Source organism: Babylonia areolata, chromosome 5 (genome assembly GCF_041734735.1).
Source record: "Babylonia areolata isolate BAREFJ2019XMU chromosome 5, ASM4173473v1, whole genome shotgun sequence".
NCBI lineage: Eukaryota > Metazoa > Mollusca > Gastropoda > Neogastropoda > Buccinidae > Babylonia > Babylonia areolata.
The window spans coordinates 49,958,474-49,978,462 of record NC_134880.1 but is presented as its reverse complement, the minus strand read 5'-3'; the positions used below and the strand labels follow the sequence as shown (position 1 = coordinate 49,978,462).

At 39.3% G+C, this 19,989-nt stretch overlaps 1 protein-coding gene across 1 annotated transcript in view; it reads right to left on the bottom strand.

Moving 5' to 3' along the window:
* Positions 1-7,542: 7,542 nt before the first annotated feature.
* The window catches only part of LOC143282136 (ATP-binding cassette sub-family C member 4-like), a 49,806-nt gene continuing 37,359 nt past the window's right edge, over positions 7,543-19,989 (bottom strand). The window contains exons 23-27 of the mRNA XM_076587664.1: positions 19,263-19,454; positions 17,541-17,696; positions 14,267-14,529; positions 12,287-12,392; positions 7,543-12,117 (exon numbers count right to left, since the gene is read on the bottom strand). Of these exons, the coding sequence (XP_076443779.1) occupies positions 11,116-12,117; positions 12,287-12,392; positions 14,267-14,529; positions 17,541-17,696; positions 19,263-19,454 (1,719 nt within the window). The 3' untranslated portion in view covers positions 7,543-11,115. The remainder of the gene's footprint in view (positions 12,118-12,286; positions 12,393-14,266; positions 14,530-17,540; positions 17,697-19,262; positions 19,455-19,989) is intronic.

Below are 19,989 nucleotides of genomic sequence, written 5' to 3'. Positions count from 1 at the left end.
TATGAGGAGTTCTAATTTGAGGAAATGAACGAGGGATTTAGCTCTTAATTTTTTTTCTTTTGGAAGCAGGAAATGTGATCACAGTAGAGAGAATATATATCATTATATGCTTTAACATTTGGATTGTGATATCAGCTACATCACATGTGTTACCTTATCCCTAATTCTATTTTCCAGTATTATTTTCACTGTTGTTGAAAATATAGTTTTATAAACTATGATCTGACATTTTCAAACTTTTGTCTTTCAGGCTGTTTGATCATTCAAAAGTTACTTTTGTATATTTCAGATTATTGGTTTTATTTCAAAAAGTAATTGTCATTATTAAAACAAAAAAACTTGCATTCAGAGTACTTAACCTTTATAAGAGAGTTGTTTACTTGGTTATGTAATTGGTGTTTTAATTTCAGGTGTGTTATATTATGATTTCTTTGGTTTGGTTTCTTTATACCATGTGTATCATTGTGTTTTGTTAACATGTATACATACTAGTTTTAATTACTTAAAACTTAACCAACCTTGTTTGTGTTTTGTGTTATATCAGTGCTTGTCTTTTTTTTTTTTTCCTGAAAGTATCCAGGAGATCAGCAATGAAAGTATATATGAAATTTATAACAAGTTTTTATGTGGTGTTCATGTTGTTTTTCACCACTCTGTACTCTTAATTTCCTAGCATATTTATGTACTTAGTTTTACTTTTAAGTTCAGTTTTGTCCTCCTTACTCTTCTGTTTTGGTAAATTTACATTCCACTCATCGCTCAAGTGAAATTGATTATCAAATACCAAAACAAAAGGCTTGTGATCAGTGTTTGAATGAATGTTTTTTTTCTTTTAGTTTCAAAGAAAGTGCACTTGTCTTGTGTGTTGTAGAGACTATGTCATTGTACATATTTTGTTAATTTCATGCAAAGAAAAGATGTTTTGTCACTTTTCACCATTTAAAGGTACACAAACCAGTTACACAAACCGTTTGGTTTATACGTTATAGTTCAGTTTGGTTATGACCCACATTGAGATGTATTCAACTGTTAAAAAGTTCTGGTGCACAGTGTATGTATAAAATATTGTTTTTGTAGGTCTGTGACCTCTTAGTTGATCCATAACCAACTTGAACCGACAGTTGAGAGTGTTTCGGACTATAGGTCCAAAAGTTAGTTGTGCTGAACAAATTCCTGATAAAAAATTGCTGGATTGATAACAAAGTTGCTTTTTTTTAATTATTATTATTATTATAGAAAGGTGAATTTAACAATAAAGTAGAATGTTTGATCTGTTTGTACCTTGTTTTGTATTTATTTCTTTGTTGCCAATTGATGATATTTACATGAAAGATGTGTGTTTGAAAGGTTACCTAAAATGCTTTTGATCAGTGCAAAAAAAAGCCCATACATTTGTGCAGAAAAAGGTCCTGTGGGTCCAGCTCAAGGTGATGTCTCGGGGTCTTTTTCAATCCACAGTGCGGGGCTTGTGTTAAAAGATCAAAGTAAGTTCAAGTGGACTTGTTAAAGAACTCCTATTCATGATTAATCATGCTTGCTCTACAATGTTTTCATGCGAGCTATAAAAACGCTACCAGGTTCCATTAACTGGATACTGGTAACCACCCCTTCCCCAAAACTGTTAGTTTTCTGGAGGAATGGAACTACATGACTTCTACTAAGAAAACATGATACTCAGAATACTTTAATCATATATGCATGCACTCAAGGTCTGAGTAAGTGCTTTGGGTTATGATGCTGGTCAAGCATCTGCCTAACAGATGTGGTGTTGCATATATGGATTTGTCTGAACACATGACACCACTTTGAGAAACTGAAACTGACCAACACTCGGTCATTTGCATAAAATGTGCATCAAATTAGATATTAATTTAATGTGATGCTATTTATATTAACACACACACACACATACAACTACAAAAAACAAAACAATAAAAACATACACACCCATACACACAAAATATACCAACTTCCTGTTATACAAACTTTATTTGCAAATAGTTGGCTGGGGTATAAATGCTCTCCACTGATATTTTCTTGTAGAATATTGACAGAGCCCTGATACGTCTTGATGAACTTGTGTTATTTCACTTTAGCTGGTCATGCTGACAATGATTTAGATGTTTACAATTAAAGAAACAAAACTCACAAATTCAGGAAGATAACTGTCCCAAAAGTCACTAATTTCAAATGCTAAAAATCAGCATAGAGTTCAAAAGGAACATTTGTTGCAAACATTTGCTGTCAAAATCTTTCCAACAGAAATACAAGTGCTGTCAGAAACCCCTCAAACACATTTACATAAACAGTTCTGGAAAACTTGGGCAATGATGTTTCACACGAAAAAAGAAGGGGGGGGGAAAGAAAGAAAGAAAAGAAGAGAAAAAACCACACACAAAAATATTGGCTGTTCACAATGATACTGCTGAAACGTCCTGCTATAACACTGACCAAAAACTATTGGTTAACACAAATACATGCACACTGCGTAATTGGAATGCCCTTTTCATTGTGGCATGTGTATCAAATTGTAAAAATGTGAACAAACATGTATGCTTAAAATATCTGAAGCATAAAACACAACAGTTCTTTTTTTTCTTTTTAACAAGAGCACCATTTATCTAGTTTGACTTGAGGAAAGTAAGAGCTGCAAAAAATATGCAGGACAGAGAATGCCACTGATATACATGAGTAAGGAAAACATACAACAAGGGGGAAAACCTTTATCGTACCTGCAGATCTGGGAAATATGTAAGTGTTGTCAGGTCTTGAGGTATTGAAATCTTTATGAATCCCATTCAAGATGTGCGCAGCTGGTTCCACAACATGGAACTGTGACCACACCTTGCCTAGCACTGCCCAGGTTTAATGAGAAACGTTGACTGCAGGTGAAGAGTGAAAAAAAAACTTTCTTTTTTGGATAAAGTTTAAGGTTAAAAGTCCCATAGCCTTTTACTGTCATTGAGGCAGTGATTTTATATATCCACTGTGTCAAGGGCTCGGCTTTGGAAGGTGGGGCCCAATCCTCTCCTTCCATTGTTTTAGTTTCAGTTTCAGTAGCTCAAGGAGGCGTCACTGCGTTTGGACAAAACCATATACGCTACACCACATCTGCCAAGCAGATGCCTGACCAGCAGCGTAACCCAACGCGCTTAGTCAGGCCTTGAAAAAAAAAAGGTGAATAAATAATAGATAAGCTTACATAAATAAATAAATAAATAAAAATTATAATATAGAAAAAGGTAGTAGTAATAATAATAATAAAATAATAATAAATAAATAAGACAACAATGATGATAAATAAATGTTTTAACCTTCCCCAAATGAAGGCAGGTACCCATTCACACATGGAGTGACTTAAACTGGAGTAAAGTTTCTTTCCCAAGGACACAACACCATGCTGAAGTAGGGCCTTGAACCCTGATCATGAAGTAACACTGGGTTACAAGTCCAACACCTAAACGATTCTGCCACAGTGTCTCCTTTCTTGATCATTACATTTGGGCGTAATGTTGACAGCTTCCTCTGGAAATAAGTCTGATAGTGACAGTCGTTCAGGAGAGAGGGGGGAAAGAGACCCAACATCACTGGATGCCTGTTTGGCTCAAATGGTTCAGTGCTGGGCTAGCAATGAAAAATTAATGAATGATGTGGGTGTGAATCACTGACAACCAACATAAAAATCTGCATTCTTGCTGCACATCTTAACACAGTTGTCTTTTCTTTCTGTCACTCTCCTGTCAAATGCAAAATCCTAAACATGAAATTCACTTTCTAAACTTCAAATTCCATTTCTACAGTGTGTAAACCAGTGAGTGAGGATGTTAATGAAGGGAATGGGGATGGCTGACATGATTCAAAAGTTTCAAAAATTGATTACACAAATCAAAACTTTATTTTTAAAATGCTAAAAAATGGAAGACAAGATTTTTAACCAGCCACACTGGTTTGCAGGGGAGGGGGGATACAGAAGGGTTTGAACAACTATCTTTAAGCTTTTGGCAGTGGCATACATTTACCCCTCTAAATACAATAGAGCCAGCATTTACACTTCTTGTTCGCTTTAAAGGCACTGATCCGTATGAGCAAAAAGTAATAAAATCATCTTGGCATTGACTAGATTATTGCTATATCAGCATTTAAACTATACTCTATGAGCAAAGTTTTCATTCTGATGTGATCATGTTTTCTCAAGAACTGGCAGTTCTGACATCTACTGAAGTTTAATGATATAAAATAAAAGTCAACACAGTGCCAATCATTAATTAAAAATCTCTGATGGTACTTTCCATACGTGCACAGTGCAAATTCAAAACAACTTGCCAAAATCAAGATCTGACCATAGCTGGAAGACATAGGTAAAAAAAACAAACAAAAAAAATAAACAAAAAAAAACACCACCAAAAATCATCACCTCACATTGTGCCAATCCACAACAATAATATACAAAAATTGTAAATAAAAAACAACAAAAAACGAAGAGGAAGAGATTGCTTATTGTTGCTTATGGTCCAGCCAACCACACAGGACCGTATCAGGACTGTCAAACCATACAAATGCTCAACTGCGTCAACACAAAACTCTCACATCTACCGCCCCCCCCCCCCCCCCCCCCAAAAAAAACAAAAACACACACACACCACACACACAAAAAAACCAACCCAAAAAACAAAACAATAAAAAAACAAACGAAAAAATTAGACAAAGAATCGCCAAAACAAACCCCTAAGACGGTTCATGACACATTATCTTAACCATTTAACTCCTTAGGGCAAATGAGACTACGCCATGCTGAGAATGTCAACTCTTCTACTTAATTTATCCCCAGATTACAAAAAATCATAAAAAGAAAATAAAAAAAACCATCTCAACAACCTAAAGACAAGCAAAAATATTTTTTTTAAAAAGGCCATTTTGGCAAATGCCATTGCAGAATGGACAGCTAGAGCCCATCCCAGTGTTAATAATTTCACTAATTACTTGGCAGAGCAAAACATCACAGATAGTACCAGACAGACTGCAGAAAAGAGAGAAAAAAAATGTGTCAGTCAAGGCTTGCTCGAAAAAAAGAAAGGGGAATGGACTGAGAAGGTAGAAAAGGGAGACAACAGTGAAGAGGGGCAGAAATAAAGAGAGCAATAGAAAAGAGGAAATTTCTAGCACAGAATTTCCAGAAGGTGGGGATGCTATTTGTACCGAAACACCCCCAGCATCCCAAGGAGGTAAGAGGGGGAGAGAGGCAAGAGCTCCATGTGCAGAAAATTTAATATTTTTTCAGTAACAATAGTAACATAATGTAGTGACATGATTCAGTTCAGTCATGGGTCTTTGCACACAAATAATAACACACAGTATGCAGATCATAGGGGGGTGGGGGTGGGGTGGGGTGGGGGGAGAGAAAAAGTTGGAGGTGGTGAATTGCAAGACACATACTCAAAAGAAAGACCATGTGAAAAGTGATGAAATAAGATTACATGATAACAAAACATCATATCCATATTTACTATCTATACTAAGTTCTTCTTGACACAGTAAGAAAGTATTCTGACATTCTCTAAAAAAAAAAAAGAAGAAAAAAGAAAAAAGAAAAAAAATCTCTTTCTTTAAAAAGACATATATACTGTAAACTAACAACAAATCAAGCGCCCACCCTCTCTTGGCATAAATTTCATCTTAAATCCAGAAGGTGTGCATGTACCATGTACTTTACCTATTGCAGAGTCCATCCCTTACTTAGTTTCACCAAACAGTACTGTCTGGGTGTTAACTGAATGCATGAGAAGTCTCTCCTTAACTCTTTCCATACGAACGGCAAAAGAGACGACGTTAACAGTGTTTCACCCCAATTACCATCATCAAGATATTGCAAGCGGAACGCTCTTATACTGAAGAGGTGAATGTTGACAAAGAATACCACAGTTCTGACGACGGAAGCTAAATGTTGGGTCATTCAGACACCCACTGGACATCCGAGGGGTCTGTGTAGAGGAGAAGAGAGGACTGGCCGTACTGAGTGAGTTAAACTAGTGTTATGAACAGGAGATTGTTCACTGTTTATGTGTGATGGATATGTTTTTGTACAAAAGAATTAAATAAAGTAATAAAAGTCTTCCCCTAAACCACAGATAATTAGATAACTCAGCAACAACCACCTTGCCAAAGCTTTGAAACCTCTGTCTCTGTCTCCTTAATTCATTCACCATTCTGTTTTTTTTCCTTTCTTTTCCAGGTCATAGTTTTTCTTATTTGTTTGTTGTTGTTTTTTTAATGGGGGGATGGGCATTCACAAGGTATTTTACCATGTGCAGTTGTAACCAAAATGGGGGCATTTACAAAGTAGTTAACAGTATTTATGTTTGAAGCTAAAGAAACTTTTTTTTTTCTTAAAAAAGATGCTTGTATCTATATTTGAACAGGCTGAATAGAAGAATACATTTGATGAAAATAATCTGCAGATGTGTCAACCAAAAAAAACAACAAAAAACAAAACAAAAAACCCACAGTACAACATTCTTTCTACTCCCCACATTTTCAATGATTTTTTTTTTTTTTTTCACACAACCTGTGATCTATTTATTCCGTTATTAGTTTCCTTTCACATTTGGAGAAGACATTTTTTTCTTTCTTTTTTTCATTTTTTTTCATTATCTATATTTAAAAGATTGTCAAGGTTGTACCATACCAGATCACAACAATGATCCTGCTAAAAACTTCCTTGAATATATTTTCCTACATTTTAAGTAAATCATTTCAGCATGTATGGCCTCAGGATATAAATGTGAACAAAGCAGAATGGGATTAATAATATTAACAAAAAAACAAAAGACAGGTATAGTGGTGGTGCTTGATGACATTATAATCACAACCTCAAGTAAATCATTATTTGTTTAAAAATTGTGTGTGTGTCAAATCGCAATCTGATACTGTACATGCATGTGCACTGAAACATGCGAACAGACATACCTTCACAATTTTTACACCACTGCCTTTCGTATTTCAAAATTCTTATGACAAAGATCCACACAACACTGTACCTCAAAACTCTTACGACAAAGAATGTAACATACACACGCACACACACACACACACATATACACAAACATCTAATCCTCACATGCACCAACTCATGCACAACTACAACACTCATATAATATGCAATCTTTTTTTTTACAAGCCAATTTTAGAGTCACACACACTCACACACACACACACACACAAAATCATATGCACTCACTCATGCACAGCTACTACACTCATATAATATGCTTTTTTTTTTTTGCTTTTTTTTTTACAAGCTAATTTTTGACAAACTATATAATGACAAAGTAGGCATACAAGGCATGAATTGTTGTGCACAAACCAAAATTACTGCTGTGCACAAAACTACCAATCAAACCTTCTGCATTAGCCATTTTGAAGTAAAGAGAGGGCGGGGTGGAGGTGTGAATTGGGAGGGTTAAAAGGGGGCGGGGGAGAGGGGAGGGTTGGGAGGGTTAAAAGGGGGCGGGGGAGAGGGGAGGGTTGGGAGGGTTAAAAGGGGGCGGGGGAGAGGGGAGGGTTGGGAGGGTTAAAAGGGGGCGGGGGAGAGGGGAGGGTTGGGAGGGTTAAAAGGGGGTGGTGGTAGGAGGCACAGAGAGGTGAGGATAAAGAATTTCTACTATTTCAAGATAAAGTTAATAGCTGTATATAATGTACAATGAGTCATAAGCACGCACTGTGTGATTGTATATTGTGCACATGATTACACTGATCACAAAATACACAGTATTCATTAAAGAAAAATACATTTGATATGTCAGATTTGTATAAATAGAACCGAAATATTCACAACCCAGCAGTAGTCAAAATACCTGGAATGGAATGTTCTTCTCTGTTTGAAAATAAATACAAATAGACATCAATCAAAAGATTATCATGGCTGGAATGTTGGGTAGTACAAAGAATTGAGAATGTAAAAATACACTACAAAATGCTTCCCCAATATGATGGAAGATGTAAAAAAAAAACCCCAACCAACAACAAAAAACAACCAAAAAACCCACCTCTGGTTCCAAGAGATATTAGAAAAATATATGATATGCACAAACATACACATGTACTTGTGAATTTCACCAACACATTTTCAACTATCATCCGTCATGTAAATAGTGTCTCTGACTGTCACAAACACGTCATGAAAATCTATGTCCAGCATACCAAACAGTGAGTGAATCACGACTGACTGAAAATGATCCGCAGTGTTTCATATTCTTATAACAGCATTGACCATCGGTCCATTATCTGATAAAAAAAAAAAAGAAGCAAAGTGCTAGTTTAAGCATAGTTTGCTCATTCCATTTAGAAATTGTTGAAAGTCTTCTGAATTTTTGACAGCCTTTATACAAAAAAAAAAGAAAAAAAAAAGGGAGATCCAAAAATATTATTCCAGTTTTCAAGAATGTAATCAGCAAACAATTATTTCAGATATATAAACAAACAACCTTTTCAGTAGAATGATAGGAATGTTGTTTTTTTCTCCTCACTCTGTGGTAAAAAACAACAACAACAAAAAAAAAAAACAAAAAAAAAAACATATGATGTGTATTGATGAAAAGTGGTCTTCAAACATCAAAGTACAGAAAACAACAACAACCAAAAAACAAGAATACATCTGAGACTGACAGACTTACTGTGGACAAAAAAGTGAACAAATGCCAGCATTAATTATATCGTCAATAACAGAGTGCATGTCAACCCTCTTTCTGATTTCATTACTCTTAAGAAATCTACTCACAAAACTGGTTGAATAATAAAATTAATCTTTTCCAGCAGAAATCTGACCACTGCAATCCTGTGTTTGCACAAGAACTTCATCTGCCAGAGTGTATGGTGACTCATGAAACAAACGTGAAAATTTAGGCTTTAAAAAAATCTGACTTTCACAATGCTGGGAACTTCTGGGAATTTTCACTCAACATAGTAAGCATATGTAGCATATTAATTTTGGAGCAAATCTCTGAGTTTCTGACAGTACACTGTATGTTAGAACAGATTAACCCTGATTAGAAATTGAACAAATTTGTCGACAAATGATTCTGTCTGATGCTGGAACGAGTGCAGGCAAAAAATGGTGACAGAACTGTCCATCGTTGGACAATCAAAATGGTAGTCAACTTATGCCAGCGGTTATACAAATGTATCAATCCATACAAACACATGCACTGATGAAAATAAAGTCCTGTCCAAATTTCAATGCACATTTCAGTCTGTAAAGACATAACTATAAAATTATGAAAACTTTCAAAACACAAAGATTTTGTTTACTTCTAGAACATGAAGCACATATTTCTGCTTTTTCATTAAAATATGAAACACCTCATGGGTTAGCACGTATGGGTATTTATGGCTTAAAAAAAATTAAGAATACTTCGATTATATCCAATGCACAAATTTGAATAGATGTATTCCAAATTCATAAAATTCATATACTTTTGTGCACATATCTTCAAATACATGAAAAGATTTACTGTTTTAAAACAATTCTTTCTCATCTTTGTCTTGATCAGCATGACCCAATCCTGGATAAAGAACACATCATGAATAAAAAAACAAAATGAATACTGAGCTATGGTTTAATATAGACTGAGCATGAGCTAATCTTCACCTAAACAAAATGGTAGAAAGTGATACAATCTATGTTGAACAATACACAGTTGCTAGTGTGATCAGTTTTAAATAAAAAAACAACAACAAAGGCATAACAAAGCTCTATACAGTACTAGAAATGCAGCACAATGTATTAAAAATGCTATTCAAAACTCATACAAGTTACAACAAAGCATTCATGATTTTACCGTGCCATAGATACAAAAACAAACATTGAAATACTGTCCGAGTATTTATTGTGTAACATTATTCCAAAATAATTGCATGATGGCAACAGTATCTCATATCTTTATTGCACACACTCACTCAAGGAATGGTAAACATTATGTATTTATGCAGCAGGTACTTATCTTCACATGAATTCTGTCATCAACCAACGACAGTCTTAAAAAAAAAATGTTCTCAAGAAATATGCGTTATCAACCTGTCAACATACATAAAAAAACAAAACAACAACAACAACAACAACAAAAAAAAACACACAAAAAAACCTGCCTTTAAAACTGGAAAATTAATGACACTGTTATTTCACTTTCTTCGCCCATCCAACAAACAACATGGGGGGAAACAACAACCAAAAATAAAGAGTATGACTTGATGGCTTATGAGTATGTTTAGTTTTAAATTAATATTAAACCGGACATGATGTCTAAAAGGATCTACTGAGAACTAGGAAAACACAAAGGCTGGTATTCCCCCCCTCCCCCCCTCCCCTTATTGTTATTAATTTCCATGCACCTCCCCTCAAAAGAGGATTTTCTTCCCCTTCAATTTCTTTCCCCTCAAAAACCAAATTACAACACTGATATATTTTTCTTTTATCAATCATTATCATCATCAATATCAATATCATTCATTGCATGAAAGAAATATGTTGAAGAAAAGAAAAAAAGTTTCTTAAAAATTTTGTTTCTTTTGACCCTCACAATGAATTGCATTCTGCTAAATCCGCTGTCCTGCAGCATAAGGAAATTCAAAGGCATCTGATAATATGCATTTTGAAATTCATCACAGAAGCACACTCACATACCTGGTAGTTGGGGGATGGTGGGGGACTGGGGGGGGGGGGAGGAGAGTAAAAAGGATATAAAAAAAATATTTTGCATGCATATACTGATACAAACCCATACACATTTTCCAAGTCTCTGCCACACAAAACCTCCTTCCAATGTGTCGCTGATTATGAAGCAATAAATTCTTGCTGTCAGAAAAACTTTCAAATGCAAGAGGCACTTCAGACTTAAAACCTTGTACTGCAAAGTACTGCTTGTACTGGCAAGAAAAAAAACCCACACCAATGCACCTGCAAGCATCTAAAACTAAGACTTCCTCTGTATGTATCCTATTTCTTTCAAAAACCAAGTCAATGGGGTACAAAGGAACAAAGAGGGGAAAACGTGTCAAAAAAAACAAAACACCTTTCAGTAGACATCACACAGTTACTGACTAAACTCCCAATCCCACCAGCCGTCAGCAGTATATGATTTTTTCCGTGTCGTCTTGATTGTCTGCGGCTGGGGTGTACTCTCCAGAAATAATCCTTGCTCTGCCAGGCTGGTAGCCCACCCTGGGTGGAGCTTTGCCCCGCGACGTCTCCTTCCTGCCCTTTACGCGGTCGGGAGCTGCACCGGTGTTGTCACTGGACGACGGGAAGGGAGAGAAGTTTCTCCGAGGGGCGGGAGGAGTGTCAATGAGCGTCTCGATGACTTTTCTCTCCACTGCCCTACTGGGCTGGGTGTCGTTGCTGCCTAGTCCCCGCGCTGCCGTCCCGGTGGGGGACTGAACGCGCGGTCTGGGGAAGGACCTGTGATCTGTGTGAGGGCTGGAGGAAGATCGACTGTTTGGACTGTTTTCGTGAGACGGCCTGTACATCCTCCCTCTTTCTCTGCCGCTGCCTTTCTCCTCTCGCTCGGCCGAGTTTGACGTCACCGACTTTGGGGGAGTGTCATAGCTGAGCAAGGGCATCTGCTCCTCACCACCGTCCCCTCTGTCCTCTTTGTCAGCCACTTCCAAACCTCCCTGAGAATGGTTCCTGCCTCGATTCGGGTTCATGCGTCGCTTGTTGATCAGCTTCTGGGAAGGGGCAATGGCGGGAGGAGGCTTGGCTTTACTCACGGGGCTCACCGCCTCCTCTCCCGCTCTGACGTCGCCACGGCTTCCCCAGTCGCTGTAGGCCTTCTCCAGTGAGTCCTGGCTCTTGGAGAACTTGGCCGTGTTGCTCCAGGCCAGGGAGCCAGGGCGGAAGGTGAGGTCCTCTGTACTGGCGTGGAGCTGCTCTGTGGCCATGAAGACAGCGTGCTCCAGCATGAGGCTGGCAGAGGCCCGCTGCTGGTGGGACAACTCCGCCAGACCTCGCAGGTGCTGGGCCTGCCGCTTCCCACACTGCTCCACCAGCCGCGTGAAGTACCCATCCTCTGTCTGCATCAGGTTGTAGGGCGTGTCAAACTCCTTCACCTCCCCCTGGTGGAATACCTGGCCACAGGAGAAAGATGAGGACCATCAGTGAAAGGTTTGTCAAAGTCTTTTTTGCAAAAAGCAAAATTCAAGTCAAAGAATGGTGTATCAAGCTTAGAATAATACAGCTGTAAACATCACTCTGATTGTATCTAATAACCAATAAGGAAATGCCTCCAGAACTCACCATGATTCTGTCACAGTCCATCACAGAGTGAAGGCGGTGAGCTATCGTCAGAACGGTGCAGTCACGGAACTTGGCACGCAAAATGCGCTGTATCTGGTCACTCAGCCTGTGCAAAAACAGTAAAAACGTGTAATTTGTATCAAGTAAAATATCAAGAAAGCAAATTTTGTACAGTAAAAAGGCTGGAGAAAGCCCTTTTTCTCTCCAGTACTAGACTCTTTCAAAAACATGATACAAGATTTGTTAAAACAAAAAACACATTTTCCTTAATTTCTTTTCCTTTTTTCTGCCTGCAAGTGTATTTGTTTTCCTATGAAAGTGGATTTTTATACAGAACTTTGCCAGACACAACCCTTTTTTTTTTTGCTGTGGTTTCTTTAAGTGCGCTAGGTGCATGCTACACACGGGACCTTGGTTAATCATCTCATCCGATCACTAGCATCCAGGCTGTCACTCAAGGTCTAGTAGATGGGGAGAAAACACTGATGAATGTGGGGTTTGATCCCATGCCATCAGATTCTCTCGCTTCCTAGGTGGATGCATTACCACTGGGCCACCACTCCATTTTAATAATCATAATAATAATAATAATAGTACATTTATACAGCACTTTTAAACCTCTCATAGCGCTCACTCAAATGAAAGAAGAAAGACTAAGTTCAGCACTATGTGTGTATACATATGTATGTGTACATAACTACATGCATGTATATGAATGTGTATTGTGTGTGCGTGTGCGTGTGCGTGTGTTTATGTAAGTTTGTGCCTGCCTATGTGTGCGTATGTGTTAGGGTAGCTGTTAGATACACATGTATGTTAAAATGTACGTATGCAGCGTGTGTGTGTGTGTGTGTGTGTGTGTGTGTGTGCGCGTACGTGCGTGCGTGCGTGCGTGCGTAGTCACATTTTGGTGTGTGTATGTAACATAGATATGACGTATTATGTTAACAAAAGCGTTTTTGTAAAGCACCTTGAGCAGATTTCTGGATAGTGTGCTATATAAGTATCCATTATTATTATTATTATTATTATTACTTTTAAACATCTCATAGCGCTCACTCAAATGAAAGAACAAAAAAACTCAGTTGTACCCACCCATGCTCAATCTGCTCTGTGGGCTCATCAAACTAACGCTCACTCAAACAAAAGAAGGAGGACTAAAGTTAAGCTCACCCATGCTCAGTCTGCTCATCAAACTAATGCTCACTAGGAACTAAAAAATATCTTAATGCAAGGCCACCAGCCTGTTTCCAAAAAAGGTACCTAAATTTAATAGAAACACACAAAATATCAAAAGTAAAGGGGGAAGGAACCAATATCATTGACACAACATTTCCTGACTGAAAAAGCAGACAAAGATTTTCAGTTGGCAGAAGAAAGACTGAGTCATGCTCACCCATGCTCAATCTGCTCATCAAACTAACGCTCACTCAAATGAAAGAAGAAATACTAAGTTCAGCACTTTTAGACATCTCACAGTGCTCACTCAAATGAAAGAAGAAGGACAAAGTCGTGCTCACCCATGCTCAATCTGCTCAGTGGGCTCATCAAACTAATGCTCACTAAAATCTTCTTTGTTCGTGGGCTGCATATCCCACGTTCACTCGTATGTACATGAGTGGGTTTTTACGTGTATGACTGTTTTCACCCCGCCATGTATGCAGCCATACTCTGTTTTGAGGGGTTTGCATGCTGGGTATGCTCTTGTTTCCATAACCCACCAAACACTGACATGGATTACAGGATCTTTAACGTGCGTATTTGATCTTCTGCTTGCGTATACACTCAAAGAGAGTTCAGGCACAAGCAGGTCTGCAAACATGCTGATCTTGGAGATAGGAAAAAATCTCCACCCTTTACCCCCACCAGGCGCCGTTACCGAGATTCAAACCCAGGACCCTCAGACTGAAAGTCCAACACTTTAACCACCTGGCTATTGCGCCCATCGCTCACTCAAATGAAAGAAGAAGTTGCGCTCACCCATGCTCAATCTGCTCAGTGGGCTCATCAAACAGCACCACCTTGGTTTTGCGCAGGAGGGCCTCAGCCAGACACAGCAGCTGTCGCTGACCCAGGCTGAGCAGGGAGCTGTCCACCCCCACGTCCGCCGACAGTCCACCCCGGATGCCTGCCACCCGGTCTCGAAGCCCCACCTGGTCCAGCACCCCCCACAGCTCCTCATCGCTCACTGTGCCCGTGCGATCCAGGTTGGATCGGAGGGTGCCATGGAACAGTTCTGCGTCCTGTGAAACAACAGAGAGGGTGGGTTTTTTTTCTCTCCTTTTTTTGACTCGCTTGTGTAAACAAAGTGAGTCTATGTTTTAACCCGGTGTTCGGATGTCTGTGTGTGTGTGTGTGTGTGTGTGTATGTGTGTGTGGTAAACTTTAACATTGACATTTTCTCTGCAAATACTTTGTCAGTTGACACCAAATCAGGCATAAAAATAGGAAAAATTCAGTTCTTTCCAGTCATCTTGTTTAAAACAATATTGCATCTCTGGGATGGGCACAAAAAAAATAAATAATGAAGCCTAATTATACGCAAACTGCATTTACTGTTATATTTATATTTTTTGTATTCTCTAAACTTGGCACTTTGATCTGATATTCTGACCCAACAACAAGAGCAGTCATTATTATCATTTTTTGTTCAAACAGGAACTTCTTTTGCGAAGCATGGAAGTTTTATTTATTTTGCAAACGTTTTGGTGCAGATAGTAAAGAAGGGAAATTACTCTGTAATTAATGCTAGGGGACTTAATTTGCTTTAAACTGATCTTTCTCATCTTAAACATTGCATTTTGAAATTATACTCAATACATAAAAAGCTTGTGTGTTTTACTCTCAGTCACAAGTGAGTCTTGAAGGCCTTGCCTCTCTTGTTTCAGCATACAGTACAACATGTGTAACATAAAGACTAGAATAGAATAGAATAGAATATGTCTTTATTAACAAGTGTACTGGGATCACAAGGAATATTAGGGGGGGATAGTACATAACAAGATATGAACATAAATCGAAAATCATACCCAAGAAAAGAAGAAAAAAAGAGCACATATAATGAAGCTCATGTCATTATTACAAATATTAAGGTTTTTGCTGTACATGTACTGATTGTTCTTTTGATTATAAACAGACAAAACAAAGGGAAGACAACCTCACACATTCAGGAAGGGAAAGAGAAAGGAGGGGTTTTAGTGTGTGTGTAAATGCTCTGCATCCTGTATAGCAACAAAGAGGGGTTTTTTGGTGTAAAAGTTCTGCATCCTGTGAAGCAACAGAGAGGGGTTTTGGGTGTAAAAGTTCTATGCCCTGTGTTGCAACAGAAAGGGGTTTTTGGGTGTAAAAGTTCTGCATCCTGTGAAGCAACAAAGAAGGTTTTTTTGGTGTAAAAGTTCTGCATCCTGTGAAGCAACAGAGAGGGGTTTTTTGGTGTAAAAGTTCTATGCCCTGTGTAGCAACAGAAAGGGGTTTTTTAGTGTAAAAGTTCTGCATCATGTGAAGCAACAAAGATTTTTTTGGTGTAAAAGTTCTGCATCCTGTGAAGCAACAGAGAGGTGTTTTTCTGGTGTATAAGTTCTGCATCCTGTGAAGCAATAGAGCTGGGGGGGTTTTGGTGTAAAAGTTCTATGTCCTGTGTAGCAACAGAAAGGGGTTTTTGGTGTGAAAGTTCTATGTCCTGTGTAGCAACAGAAAGGGGTTTTTGGTGTAAAAGTTCTGCATCTTGTGAAGCAACAGAGTGGGGTTCTTTTGTTTTGTCTTTTTCTTATCTGAGCATTCACAATTTATCATCACTGCAGTACTGATTTACACATCCATCAGCAAATCTATTAAACAATAGACAAAGAAAGATAAAGAGAGCGAAAAGGAAGACACGCTCTTAAGAGGCTATTTTTCTGCGCCACAGAAAAACAATCATATCAAATGTAAACTGAACAAAATCAAATAAAAACAATGAAGATCATGTTTTAACTCAGCAGTGTAAAACATACAGTTCAAGCAAGGAACACAAAAGAATAACAATCCCCTTTCCACAGAACTGAACATGCTGTTTTTGTATACATACAGGTCATTTTTGAGGACATCAAATATGTCCATAAATGTGTATATGTATGTCTGTATGTATATATCATGTCTGACAATGACCATCAGAGCAGCAGTGGAGGCAACTGCCGTCCGGACTGTCTGGGCTAGAACTTGATAGTGGCAAGTGTCTTGTGCACGTTACGTCCCCACTCTCTTGGCCAAGAGGGTCCCCAAAGGTCCTCTTCTGCGTTCACTCGTATGCACACGAGTGGGCTTTTACGTGTATGACCGTTTTTACTCCGCCATGTAGGCAGCCATACTCCGTTTTCGGGGTGTGCATGCTGGGTATGTTCTTGTTTCCATAACCCACCGAATGCTGACATGGATTACAGGATCTTTAACGTGCGTATTTGATCTTCAGCTTGCATATACACACGAAGGGTGTTCAGGCACTAGCAGGTCTGCACATATGTTGACCTGGGAGATCGTAAAAATCTCCACCCTTTACCCACCAGGTGCTGTCACCGTGATCCGAACCCGGGACCCTCAGACTGACAGTCCAACGCTTTAACCACTCGGCTATTGCGCCCGTCGGTCCCCAAAGGTCAACAAGCCCCCAAGGCTGCAGCACTAACAGCCAGCGCAATCCTGCCTCCTGGTTTGCTTTTTTTCATTCATGGGCTGTCACTCCCATGTTCACTCGTGGGCTTTTATGTGTATGATTGTTTTGATCCCCAACATGTAGGCAGTCATACTCTGTTTTCAGAGGGTCCTCCTTGTTTGAAAGTCATAGTTCTTCACAAATGACTAAGCTGCAAATGAATTCCCATTGCAGAGGAAAAAAGGAAATTTTTGTAAGTTTGTGGCCTGTTACAAGTCTTCATCGGACACAAAAAATGAGTGTCAAAGAATCGACAGACAGAAATACGAAAAAAAAACTTAGCCGTATGAAGAGCACAGGATCAGGAGTCAAGATGGCTGCCGGAAAAAGAGGAAGCTAGTCAGGGGAGGTAACATACTTCCGGGAGGTTATCGGCTGTAGCTACTTTCGTTTTCTCCGCATAGGCTGATAGTAGTTTGCACAGGACAGGAATCGGGCTCCCTGCCAGAGTCTGCACTAGTCGGTCACAAAAAAGTATGTGTCATTGCTCATACAGCTCTTGCTCTGCTGTTGGCCAAACTAGAAAGCATACAGTAAAGGAGTGCAGAACAACGCCAGTGGCCTCACCTTGGAAACGACAGCGATGTTTTTGCGCAGCTCGTGCAGACCAATTTTCAGGACGTCAAATCCATCCATGAAGATCATCCCTTGCACCTGACCCAGTCGCAGCAGAGCGGCCACCAGAGAATACTTCCCTGAACCCACCTCTCCCACCACCCCCACCTGGAAGGAACAGAAAACAGTTACAGCAAAAAACTGTCATCATTATGCCTGTGGGGTTTGAATCCCAGTCTCAAACAAGGCGTCCAGTCATTCGGATGAGATGATAAACGGAGGTCTCATATGCGGCACGCACTCAGCGCACTGAAGAAGAATCCATGGCAACGTAAGTGTTGTCCTCTGGCAAACTTCAGCAGAAGAAATCCTCTCTGATAGGTTCACCAATATGTAAATATGTACTCAAGGCCTGACTAGAGCACTGGGTTTTGCTGCTGGTCAGGCATCTGCCTAGCAGATGTAGTGCAGCGCATATGGATTTGTCTGAATGCAGTGATTCCTCCTTGAGTAACAGAAACCCTCATCGGAATCAGTTTACATCAGTGCAATATTAGACAATGTGACAACACACTGCATTTACCACCAGCATAGAACTGATGACACTTTGTTGAGAGTCTTAATGTGTGACAAACAACATAACTGAAAAAGCCATATAGCATGATTACCTCCATAATTCATTAATAATCATATCACTTTACAATTACTGCCAGCATACAACTGATGACACTTTGTTGAGAGTCTTCAAGCGTGACAAACAACAAAACTGAAAAGCCATACAGCATGATTTCCACCATAATTCATTAATAATCATGCCATTTTACATATTCCATTTGCAACAATACTACAGTAACGCACAATATACATCAGATCTATCTCCATTCCTTGGGAGAATGTGCTGCTACAAAGCAGTGCCACCCTTTTATCTTTCTTTCTTCAGCCTGCAAGTGAATTTTTCTATTTAAAAAAAAAAAAAAAAATTGCCATGGACAGCCCTTTTATTGCCATGGGTTTTTGTAAATGCATTAGGTGCATACCAGACACAGGACCTCGGTTTATCGTCTCATCCAAATGATTAACGTCCAAACCACCACTCAAGGACCAGTGAAGGGTGATAAAACAATGAGTGTCGGATTCAAACCTGTGTGTTCAAGTTCTCTTGCCTCCTAGGCAGACACTTTCCCCACTAGGTCACCACACCAATATACATGGACCAGTCTGCATTCTTATGACATTTCCTTCAAATTGAAACCAATCCAACAGGTGCAATAGCCGAGTGGTTAAAGCATCAGACTTTAAATCTGAGGGTCCCCGGTTTGAATCTCAGTAACAGTGCCTGGTGGGTAAAGGGTGGAGATTTTTCCGATCCCCCAGATCGACATATGTGCAGACCTGCTTGTGCCTGAACCCTCTTTGTGTGTATACACAAGCAGCAGATCAAATAAGCACGTTAAAGATCCTGTAATCCATGTCAGCATTCAGTGTGTTATGGAAACAATAACATACCAAGCATGCATACCCTCGAAAGCGGAGTATGGCTGCCTATAAGGCAAGGTAAAAACAGTCATGCATGTAAAAGCCCACTCATTTACATACGAGTGAATGTAGGAGTTGCAGCCCATGAACGAAGAAGAAGAAACCAATCCTCTCCTTCCCACAATAATGACACAACACCACACCGAAGAAATGGGTCCTCGAACTCCAGACCACTAGATCCACTGCTGCCACACCCACCTTTTCCTTACTCTTGATGTGCACGTTGATGTCCCTGAGCAGGTAGGGCCCAGCGGGCCCCGCCAGGAGACTGGTGTTGCTGAAGGTGATGGAGCCACGGTTGGGCCAGTCGTCAGGGGGAGGCTTGTCGCACACCCAGGGTGGCTCCTGATCCACCCCCTTCAGCAGCAGGGCTTCACGCACTGACACCACCTGGTGGACGTCACAGCAAAGTGGATACAGCAGAGGTATTAGTGATAGTTTAATAGCTGTAGCAGTGGTTGGAGGAGGAGGAGTAATTGCAGCACCAGTATAGTAATAGTAGTAGTAATAGCAGCAGTGGTAGTAACAGTAGCAGTAGCAGTCATAATATTCACAGTAGTAATAGTAATAGCAGTACCAGTAGTGGTAGTAGTAGTACTAGTAGAAGTAGTAACAGTAGTAGTAGCAGTTGTAATAGCAATAGTTGCACTAGTAATAGCAACAGCAGTATCAGTAGTGGTAGAAGTAATGGTAACAGCAGCAGCAAAAGTAATAATAAAAATAATATCAGTTGCAGTGGTAACGGTAATAGCACCAATTCTAATACAGTAATAGAGTTAGAAATCGTAATAGGAGTACCAGTAGCTGTAGCAGTAGCAGTAGTATGCGGTACCAGTAGCTGCGGCAACAGCAGTAGTAATAGCAGTACCAGTGGTTATAGCAAGAGCAGAAGTTATGATTACAGCAACAGGAGTATATAATGGGC